The sequence below is a fragment of the Rutidosis leptorrhynchoides genome, chromosome 2 (genome assembly GCF_046630445.1).
Source record: "Rutidosis leptorrhynchoides isolate AG116_Rl617_1_P2 chromosome 2, CSIRO_AGI_Rlap_v1, whole genome shotgun sequence".
Classification (NCBI taxonomy): Eukaryota; Viridiplantae; Streptophyta; class Magnoliopsida; order Asterales; family Asteraceae; genus Rutidosis; species Rutidosis leptorrhynchoides.
Window position 1 is genome coordinate 560,650,791 of NC_092334.1, and position 12,040 is coordinate 560,662,830.

Consider the following 12,040-nt stretch of genomic DNA (forward strand, 5'->3'; position numbering starts at 1 on the left):
ATGTGGTTGGATCATCATCTCGATTGTTCATTATTTGAAGTGTCTTCAGGTATTTCGAAGGGTTTGAACACAGATTATAATCGTTAATATACATACTATGTTCTAACACAGTTTTGAAGTTAAAGTATAGCTTTGAAAGATGTAAGAATCTAAGAGTGATGATACCGGTTATAACTTGAATTGAATTCGGAAATTTCAAAATCAGAATATGTAATTAGATTTTTGAATGAGTATGGTTGTTTTGATTTCTATAAAAGAATGTATATTGTTGTGAAAGTAGGGAGCATAATGGATGATCTGTTGAATCAGATTCGAAGAATGTAACATATTAATTGTGAATTTATATATCTCTCGGGTATTACCTACCCGTAAAAAAAAATGTCACAATTAATATTTTGTACAAAAGAATTTTATTACAGTCTTTATGGAAATATATGTGTATATTTCTTCAGATGTAATATAGATTTAATGAGTTAATATTAAATTAAACTCACTTGATTTATGGTTAAGGCTTGGATAGATAATTTATAAACTTTAGAAATTACATAATCGTCGTAGAATGTTTTCCCAATGAAGTTATGAATCAATACTTCATCGTTGTGGTATTCCTTAGTATCTACAGGGCGTATGACGTCGATGCTCATGGGACAGATTGTGAAGTTGAGGTTTGCGATGCGGTTGTTGTTGGTGGTGGTAATGGTACTGTTGATGTTGTTGATGGTGGTACTTGTTATGTTGCTGGTGCTGCTGCTGGTGTTTGTAACCTTTGCACCATATTCTCCAAAGCCACTACCCGAGCGCGAAGCTCGTTGACTTCTTCTATTACACCTGGGTGATTGTCGGTTCGGACGAGCGGATAAATTAGATCTAGAATTTGGTGTAGTATATAATCATGACGAGATACTCTGGAAATGAGAGAAAATGGTGTTTCGAACAGGTTCGCCGGTAAGTGCTTCAGGTTCATTGCCAAGAGGGCAATGTGGTGGATGGAAAGGATCGCCTTCTTCTTGTCTCCAATGATTAAGGAGGCTACGAACCCATCCCCAATTCATCCAGAATAGATGATGGCTGATAGGTTGATCCATTCCAGTCACACTGCTTTCGGAGCTTGAGTGGGATTCCATTTCAGAATCCGAGGAACTTGAACTGATGACGAATTCCATTTCGGACGATTTGATAAAGGATTTTTTGATACGAAATGATTTTCCGGCTATCGGGTGGTATTCTAACTACATAGAATATCTATATATATATAGATCAAAAGATTTCATAGATTACGGAGGAATTTACGGAATATGTCAGGCAAAGTTTACGGTAATAGATACGATAAGATATGATTTAGCAGATACGCTAAGATATGAATTTTGTCTATACACTATTCATGCAATCAATGCAGCAAGACGTGTCTAGACTAAGAATGATAAGCAGGTAATTTTCTAAGGATGGTAAGTAGATGATTTTCGACGAAAAATGATAAACAAAACTTTTGACATGCAGACACGGTCGAAGTCCAGACTCACTAATGCATCTTAACAACTATCAGTTAGACACACTAATGCAAGACCTGGTTCGCTAAGACCACCGCTCTGATACTAACTGAAATGACCCGTTCATATACATTATAAACGATTCACAATAGTTGATTACATCGCGAGGTATTTGCCCTCTATATGATACGTTTTACAAACATTGCATTCGTTTTTAAAAGACAAACTTTCTTTACATCAAAAATTGACGGCATGCATACCATTTCATAATACATCCAACTATAATTGACTTAATATTAATCTTGATGAACTCAACGACTCGAATGCAACGTCTTTCAAAGTATGTCATGAATGACTCCAGGTAATATCCTTAAAATGAGCTAATGCACAGCGAAAGATTTCTTTAATACCTGAGAATAAACATGCTTTAAAGTGTCAACCAAAAGGTTGGTGAGTTCATTAGTTTATCATAATCAATCATTTTCGTAATAGTAATAGACCACAAGATTTCAGTTTCCATAAATATCCGTACACTCGCAATTGTTTAAAAGTATTCTATAAGTTGTAGGCACCCGGTAACAAGCCTTAACATTCATGTTTTACCCTCTGAAGTACACCAGATCAGGTGTGTTTAAAATAACCTCGAAGTACTAAAGCATCCCTTAGTCAGGATGGGGTTTGTCAGGCCCAATAGATCTATCTTTAGGATTCGCGCCTACCGTACATAGACAAGTAGTTTAATGTTACCAAGCTAAGGGTATATTTCTGGTTTAAACCCACGTAGAATTAGTTTTAGTGCTTGTGCCTATTTCGTAAAACATTTATAAAATAGCGCATGTATTCTCAGCCCAAAAATATATATAAAAAGGGAGTAATGAAACTCACAATACTGTATTTCGTAGCAATTATGTATATGACGGCACTGAAAATGATAAACGTTAGGTTGACCTCACGAGAAATACCCTCGATCAATACCCATAATCTCCATAGCTATAACCCATAATTTCCTTAGCTCTATCCCGTTTGAAAACTTATTTTGAAATCGTCCGAGTATAACTCCGTCGTAGTATTTTATGTATACTAATAATATCTTGAAATAATACAAAAAATATATATATATATATATGTAATTCGATTGAGAGAGTTTAGAGAAATATATTTTCAAGTTTCTATGAAATAATGAAACCTATTGAATTCTATTTATAATAGATTTATGAATTATTAAAGTGAATTATTAAAGTATGAATTATTAAAGTGAATTATTAAAGTATGAATTATTAAAGTTAAAGTAAAATAAAAGTAAAGTAAAGGTAAAGTTAAAGTATAGTAAAAGTATAAAACTATATACGTATAATACGCGTATAAATATATATAATATTAATTTAAATCGTTATATATATTTAATAAAATAAAATATAAATATCGCTATCTTTATCATACTGGTTAAGTAATGAGTTGTCAAAAGTGGTTCTAGATATTTATAAAAGATATATACGTTTTAATAATAAAGTTCTTTTTAAACTGAAAACGTTTTTTGTACTTTTGAAACTAAATCAAATAAATATGATAATTTTGTTTTCCAAAACTAAATATATTTAAGAATCATTTTGTTAAAAGGTTAAAATAATGGAAATCGTTATACCACAAAACATTTTAGAAAAGTAGAATTATATATATTCATAATAGATTTTAAGTTTTTAAATTACAGTCTGTTGGTGAAGCATGGGATAAAGTCCAAAGGTTAAATAAACGTATGAAATCATCTTAATGAAAAATGTCGAGTTACTTAACTTGTCGATATCCAACATCTAAGTTATTTACACTCCACGTTCTTATTTTCATATTAAATAAAATGAAAGTTAACATAGTTATCTTATCAAGGTCACGAGGAAAATATTATAAAACATGCCTTGGAAATTAAACAGGAATTTCCACTAACCCTTGTCTAGTTCCCGTTAATTGACACATTTGTTCTTATTTATAAATCACTTTACCATTTTCCGAATGTTGTCAAAAAGAATAGGTTTCTTAAATCACAGTGGACCTCATAACATAGGCCCGTAATCATATCATAATGTATCTGATAATTCAATCATTTGATATTATCTCTTAATTCTGTCCATAAATATATCGAAACAAATACGTTCATGTAAAGTATCATATATCTAATACTTTGTTAATGTTTTCAGTTAATATTATATATTATATATACATATCTATATACTCATAATTGTTCGTGAATCGTCGAACACGGTCAAAGGGTAATTGATTACATGATTGTAGTTCCAAAATTTTTGAGATTCAACATTACAAATTCTGCTTATCGTGTCGGAAACATATAAAGGTTAAGTTTAAATTTGATCAGAAATTTTCGGGTCGTCACATAATTGTCACTAATTGTTGTGAATAATTTTCCCCTGATTATTATTGCTTGGTAACCTAAGAATTAGAATTGTCATACCCTAATTCATGCGAATCCTAAAGGTAGCTACTGGGTTTAACACCCCCACCCAGAATGTTCACTAGACGGAAGGGCTAGTGGACGTGGTGTTTAGTACTTCGAAGTTTATATGATTATTATACAGACGAGATGTTCTGTTTTGGAAATATTATTTATGCGCATTATATGTTAAGGTCGGTTACCAAGGCAAGCTATGAAAGCAATGAAAAGTGAATGTTATGTATCGAGAGAATAATTTTATACACAAGTTATGTGTATGTTATTTTTGTGCACAAGATATGTGTACGGTTACTAAGATTTATGAAAGATGATTTCGTACACGAGAAAGGTGTATTGTATTTAAAAGATATCGCATGTACATTACAAGTGGGTATAGGATTCGAGCCCATTTGTACCATGCAGGATTAAAATCTTGTGGTCTATCAAAATGATGAATTTTATTGTTTTATGATAAACATATGAACTCACCAACCTTTTGGTTGACACTTGAAAGCATGTTTATTCTCATGTATGAAAGAAATCTTCCGCTGTGTATTAGCTCATATTAGAGACATTACTTGGAGTCTTTCATGACATATTTCAAAAGACGTTGCATTTGAGTCGTCGAGTTCATCAAGATTATTATTAAGTCAATTATAGATGGATATATTATGAAAGGGTATGCATGCCGTCAACTTTCGATGTAAATGAAAGTTTGTCTTTTAAAAACGAATGCAATGTTTGTAAAATGTATCATATAGAGGTCAAGTACCTCGCAATGAAATCAAATATTGTGAATCGTTTATAATGTATATGAACGGGTCCTTTCAGTGGGGGTTATTATTCAGTATTTTTGGTGTTAGTGATGGGATAAATAATATTTTTGAATATAGGTATAAAATGAGGGGTTCGATTTGTATTTTAATGGAAGTTAGGGGTTAGGTGTGTGAAAAATGAAAAGTTAAATAGTACTATTTATAACTAATAAGACAAATTTTGTCTAATAGTTATATTGGTAATTAGCAGTATCTAAGTCGTGAGTTGTTTTTAGGGGTGTATATGATACGGGAAAAAAAAAATCGAGAACCGTACCGAACCGGACCGAGGAGTTTCGGTACGGTCCATGGTCCTTAATTTTCATAAATTTCGGTCTTCGGTACGGGACGGACCGAACCCGAAAAAAACGGACCGGACCGAAATATTTACATTTTCAGATCTAATTTGTTCATTTTATCTTGCTCCTTTTTACTAAGCAATAGATGGATTTTAATGCCTATAATTTAAATAATAAACGAGTTTAGTCTTGTTCGTGAATCTTTTAAATAACCCATGGTATAATCTTGTTCACAAATCTTTTAGCAGACCTATTAATTCGTTTAATAGTCAACGGATCTTACTTTTTTTAACGAAAACGATAATATATAAAAAACTAAGTAGGAGCTGTATTATGATTAAGCTCAACAAAATATGACAACAAATTAATATGCGTACAGTATTACAAGTTGAACCACGAATGATTACAAAATATATATAATCAATATACATATACACATACATAAAACATAATATGAGTACTCTATGCTCTATATTACACGAATTAACAAACGGATTGAAATGGGTAAAATAAATTTACATAAGAAATCAGTGGGACGCTTCTTTCCACGAAACCGAACCGAAAATTATGAAACCGGACCGAAATTATTTGGTACGGTCCTCGGTATGACTTCCTTTAATAATTTGGGACTCGGGACGGAACCGAACCGAACTAGTTTGGAACAGAACCGTACCATGCACATGCCTAGTTGTTTTCGGTTCGATTTATTTAAAGAGAACAAGTATTTTTACACCGATATACATAATTTAATCGATTTAATTAATGATCCACGGTCACAAAGTATTTTTACTCTTGGAAGATATCAATAATTTACACACACACACACACACACACACATATATATATATATATATATATATATATATATATATATATATATATATATATATATATATATATAAATTATTGATATCTAAACTTTATTAGCCGGCTAGATGTAATAACTAATATAAATAATTTTATTTTGATAATAAACATAATATGATTGGTTGTTGTTGTTGTTGTAAAATACAAATTTTTATAAAATGATTTTCGCAGTTTTTTATTGCAGACTTGCGGAGCAATTGTGTTTAAGAACGTTATCATTTAATAAAGAACTAGTATAGTGGACAGCGCTTCGCGGTGGTGTGCAAAAAAATTTTTGTTTACAATTTCATATAATTACAATGCCATTTCGAAAAATGACTATGAAATTTGTAGTGCAATCGACTTTGCATAACTTTTTTACCATTATTTTAAATTGCATACTTAACCGCCGCTTACCACCAGCAAATCGCCAGCCACCTTACAAATTTGAATCGTCGCACTCTTCCGAAACCGCCACCCTTATCTTTTTTTTTGTTTTTTTTCTTTTTTTTTTGTCTAAAACTCTAACTATGTATTAGTTTATATTTTTATTTTATTTTGAAATGGGCTAAACTTATTCTATTCTTTTTTCATCAAGATGACATCATTCATTTTAAAAAAATATTACTATCCAATTAGTATAATTATGTGGTTACAACTAATTTAAGAATTTTATTATAAAAATTTCAGATTGTTATTATTAAAAACAAAGCAGTCATAAATTAAGTGGTTCCAAAAAAAAAAAAAAAGGAAAAAAGTAACATTGCTACAGTAATTGCTACAACAGTGTTTTTTGACGAGGTGGCGAGATATGATTGGTATAATTTACACTAATTAGTACTCCCTCCGTCCCAAATCTATTGTCCTCAGACAAAAAACACACAGTTTTAGGAAATTTCACTAACTTCATTCTTCACCAATAATATATCTTCTCTGTCCAGATTAACCTCTTTTGATTGATTGAAAAAGAATCTGGACAATTAATTTGGGACATCTCAAAATAAAGTATTACTAACATAAGCCGATTTTGTGTTTTTAAACGTAGATGTGCAGACCATATATTGCGTTTTGCCATGATTAATGATTTCATCAGTACTTTTTTTAGAAAGTATATGAACATAAGATATGAAACAAGACTTGTGAGTTTGATTTGGTTGTAATTTGAATATATATAACACTAGCAATCTTTTGCTACCTTTCACATAAATTAATAAACTAGAAATAACAATCAAGTTATATTCATCTACACTTCTTCATCTGGTGCTCGCTTATGGGTCAATTGTTCATCGACATTAAAATTTCCATTTGATACTCGAAAGAAACGGTCTAATGGTGATCTAACTGATCTAAAAACCCGTTGCGAATTCGAGTCATTCCCCGTGTCTTTGTGATCACTAGACTCTCCCCTCGATGTCTCACCTTCTAGTCGTGAATGGTTAGACCGCTCGTTTTGAACATAATCAAGTCTTCTAGCCGAACCAACACTAATACTTCTAAAACTCATCTTTTCACTACTTTGCATTTGAAACACCATAGGCGGGCTTGTGATAAGGCCTCGCGCCTCATTTGGTAACCGTAGTGTATATCTCTCAATATTTTCAATGGGCCGGACTGTTACTACTGAATGGCCCGTTGAATGTGATCGGGCCATTTCAATAGTGGAAGAAATATTATTTTTGTTCTCACCAGGGAGAAGAAATTCAGTTGAGGCAAAATCTCTATCTGGGTTTTCAGTCACGTGACTGAGTTCACCGGGTCTGACTACAAGATCAGCCCGACAAACTGGACACGTGACATGTGAAACCAACCATGTGTCAATACAATTCAAATGGAACACGTGGCTACATTTTGGTAGCAAACGCAAAGTTTCATGATCTTGAAACTCATTTAAGCACACCGCACATTCTAATACACTTTGCCCTATCTTTATATCCCTGACACTAGCATACAAAAAGGTTGCAAATGTCGCGATTACTGCAGGGTCAAGCCCATGTACTACTTCCCTCATCGACCCGGTGTCACTTCCGTGAGTTGTACTTGCAGCACGTCTAAGGTGTCTTTCAACAGAGTGGCGAAAGTAGATGGACACCACACAAATCATGAAAAACGCGCTTAAAAGCGACACCATTACAATAGCCATTGTGGGGTCGATTTTCTTACTATGGGGCTCGGGCAACGAATCCATTGGTGGTCCTCCAGTCGCGTCTTTCGCAATAATTGCATAAATGTTAGATGAGAGTAACGTGAGTAGTAAAATCACATCCCATTTGATTTGATACAAAATCTAATGGTTTGCATGAAGGAAGAATGTGACCAAGTATTGAAGGGTACCTTATATATCTTATTACTTGGTTGTTATTGAGGATAATCATGTTGTGTGTTTAACCTAAGGTAATTGGGAAAAATATATATTTTAGGCCTGCAAATTAGGAGATGTGACTATTTAATTATGAATGTCGTGTTGTTAAGATGGTTGACATTTGAACACGACGAAAGGAAGAAAACAAAAAGTTTCATAAGAAGTTATTATTTTGATAATATCGAGGTAAATGAGAATTTAAGTGCACAAATCTGATAAATATATTATGCCATATTAAGGGACGGCGTTTTGTTTTTAATAAATGAAATATTCGTCAAAAACTTGCAATGTCTAAACAAAGTGACTACTCATAATCTCATATGAACATACTTTTTTTTTCATAAATTTTTATTATACCTTGATGGATATTTTAATACACAATTTTAATGAATTTATCATGATAGATATATGCACAAATAGAGGTTCTCTTACGAATAAACGTGTGAGTCATAACAAGACTTGATAATTTTAAGTTATCAAACTCACTCACAATATACCGATTAAACTTGAACACAAAGAACGGATATAAAAACGTAAAGAAACATGAGAATATAATGTGTTTATATGTAATCAATGTGATTATTTTATTTAATGCCAACAAAAGAGTATTCTTATTATCAAAATTCACATTTACAATGTACATGTTACATATGGGGGTATTTATAGCTTAAAACAAGTTATAATCGCGACATAACGAAGAGTCCTAGACAAAATTCAATTTCAGCCAGTCAGACCATTCTCATGATCCGATACGGGAGACTTTCTCCATGTACGGGAAGTAGTTCTGACCAACTCTCCCTAATTCTCTCAATATGGGAGCCATCTCCCTATGCGGGAAACTTTACTCTTCAGCTGCACCAATTTTCGACTTGTTTAACTCAACTTCACACTCTAACAATCTCCCACTCGAAGAGACGTTAATGAACACCCATCTTCAACCCGTTTTCATCCCACAAAAACTGACCCGCTCATAACAACTCCTTTTGATACCGCCGGATTAGACACCCGAATCACGCCGCACTTCAGTCGTTAACCCACAAGCAAGTAGTCTTTCGACACCAGAAAAATACCGCTGAGCTATAATTCGATCCTTATATTACTAGTTTGGGACCAAGAACCTCTTTGGATACGACACCTATCTCCTTATTTTAGGAGACAACGGGTCTTTTGAGCCCGACCCGACCTAATCAACCCAACGCCCAAGCGATCCACCCGTACATAATATCATCCACCCAATTTATCTTTCCAACAAAGAATATACCCGCCGGTAGATCAAACACATTGACAAAACCGATTAAAACCTTGTATGAGAACGCAATCGTACCTTTAATCGTCCACTTTACCGCCTTTACTTTCACCATTAGAACACCGACCGTGTACGTGCACACGAATTTGGACAAACCTGATTTTGCATCTCGAGCCAACTCACATTGTACAGATGTGTCATTAAATGTGACTATTAAGAAAACCTCTTGTTGATCAATCTCGGTCGATTACAACAAAGTAGCCATTGGAGAAGATCCTCTTGAAGTACCGAACACTCTAGTGTAACCAATGCGACCCGAATCTCCACTAGTCACGACTCCCCTTGAGCTCCCAATCAACACGACCCTTTAACAATGCCGGAAGCATTACCACACTAGGACTTTTAGCACTTACAAAACCACCTAGGCACCTAGCCATTCCTTGGAAGGAATATCAACCATATACATGGTCCCCGTCTTATACCCGCGAGCAATTACATAATATCCTTTAAACACTATCCAGCTTTGATCCCCATATAGAACATGACACCTATAATCATCTAGTTTCCCAACCGAGATTAATATTCTCGTGAGCTTGGGGATGAACCTCACGTTCCTCAAGATCCAAGCATAATACAACTGTCTAACCACGAGCTTACTCATACCCACAACATCAAGAGTACTCCCATTCGCAAATCGAACCCTAGTGGAATAAACCTTAAAATTCACCATCTCGTTCATGTACGGGTTAGCATGATACGAGGCACCCGAATCCGAATCCCAAGATTTATCAAGAACCTCCTCTTGGCACATCAACGCACCCTTGATCACCACATTTGTTGCGCTCCTAACCGAATTCAAACTCGGGCGCTTTGATATGTAGTGACCAACTTGTTGACAATGTCAACACAAAACGTTTTTATTCCTTGATGGATTTCTTGACCTAGCTCTTCTCCGACTAACACTTAGAACCGAACCCAAATTTCCACTTGAACGTTTTCTTCGATACGTTCGCTAAGAATCAAATCACAGATTCTTTCAAAAGTGAGCTTAGTAGTTCCAGATGAACCACTAACCGTCGTAACCGTACTGACCAAACTATCGGGTAACGAAGATAAAAAAAAATAATGCCTCAAGCTCATCATCAAATTTAATATTAACCGATTTCAACGGAGTTAAAATCAAATTAAATTCATTCACATGATCCGCCACCGAGGAACCCTCCATCACCCTAGCATTCACTAATTGTCGAATCAATAAAAAAAAAAATTCAATGCGGATGGCTTTTCATACATCTTGGATAAAGCCACAATCAATCCCGAAGGTGCGGTATCACCTGTTAGAATAGAGATAATGTTAGCCCTGTTTAGTATAGCCTGATCCGTTTATGAATTTAGGGTTTGCATGTACTCTATTTTCATATTACTAGTAACATAATAACCTATGAGGTTTTATCATCTAACTTGGTATCAGAGATGGTCCGATCTTGTAACCTAGTCAACCTCCACTGTGCCGCCCCCGTCAAACCTAAAATACCCAATTGTCATTTCAATCTCTTACTGGCCGCCGTGTATTGTTTTTCTGGGTGATTAAGAAAATCAGCCAAGACCATGTATACTCACCATGCTCCTATCCTATTTCTTATTTTCTTCTTTCTTACCGACAGTTAAAAAAAATTGCTACCATAATATAGAGTAGCTTTCTTTATTGCACCTCTTTTCTTTATCTATCCCAATAACACCGTTTCATATTGATTGATATTGATTTCACGTGAAAAAGGAAAAAAAAAATTCTTGCAACTTTATGTTGAGTCGTGCTACACAATTCGATGTTCATGTTTTCTAGGTTTTTTTTCTTTCTGTTTTATTTATTTATTTATTTATTTATTTATATATTCATATTTACTCTTACACCCAAAACTCAATAATTTATTGTGTATCCCAATTTCTACCGCATATTACTCTGAACAGACGATAGCCACAAAATCATTAGCTATCTTTTTTAATTCACAAGTACTATGCTTTTTTAAATTGTTCACTTATTTATTTACCCTTTAAATAATTGGAGATGAACCCCTAGCTTGACTAGGTTCCAAACCTCGAATAAAAAGAATATAGTCAAAATTCTTGTTTGTGAAATTGTTATCGTCGACAAAAGTAGCATATCAAAGTGGTACTTGATCCTTAAAAACAGCAAGCCAGAACGTAAATAAAAAAAACGCTATGAAAAAGGAGAAGCCGTTAAGAAATATGCGACTCTACAGGCAAATATCAATCGATTTAATGTGATAAATAAGAAAAAAAAGTTTACATGTTTATTTATTAATTTATTAGTTAATTTATTTAATATTTAGCGTTTTCTTCGAGTTCGAACTTTAGCGATCTCGTCGTTCGGACTGCTGGAAAGTGTTAGAATAGAGATACCATTAGGCCTGATTAGTATAGCCCGACCCGTTGTAGGCTTAGGGTTTCTAGGATTCGCATGTACTCTATATATTCATATTAGTAAGAACATAGTAGCCTATGGGGTTTTACTATCTAATCACCCACA

General features: G+C 33.8%; 1 protein-coding gene across 1 annotated transcript; it reads right to left on the reverse strand.

Annotated features, from left to right (window-relative positions):
• Positions 1-7,130: 7,130 nt before the first annotated feature.
• On the reverse strand, positions 7,131-8,072 carry LOC139889728 (RING-H2 finger protein ATL38-like). The gene has a single exon (XM_071872663.1). It carries the CDS (start codon positions 8,070-8,072, stop codon positions 7,131-7,133), a length of 942 nt encoding a protein of 313 aa, XP_071728764.1.
• Between the last annotated feature and the right edge of the window lie 3,968 nt (positions 8,073-12,040).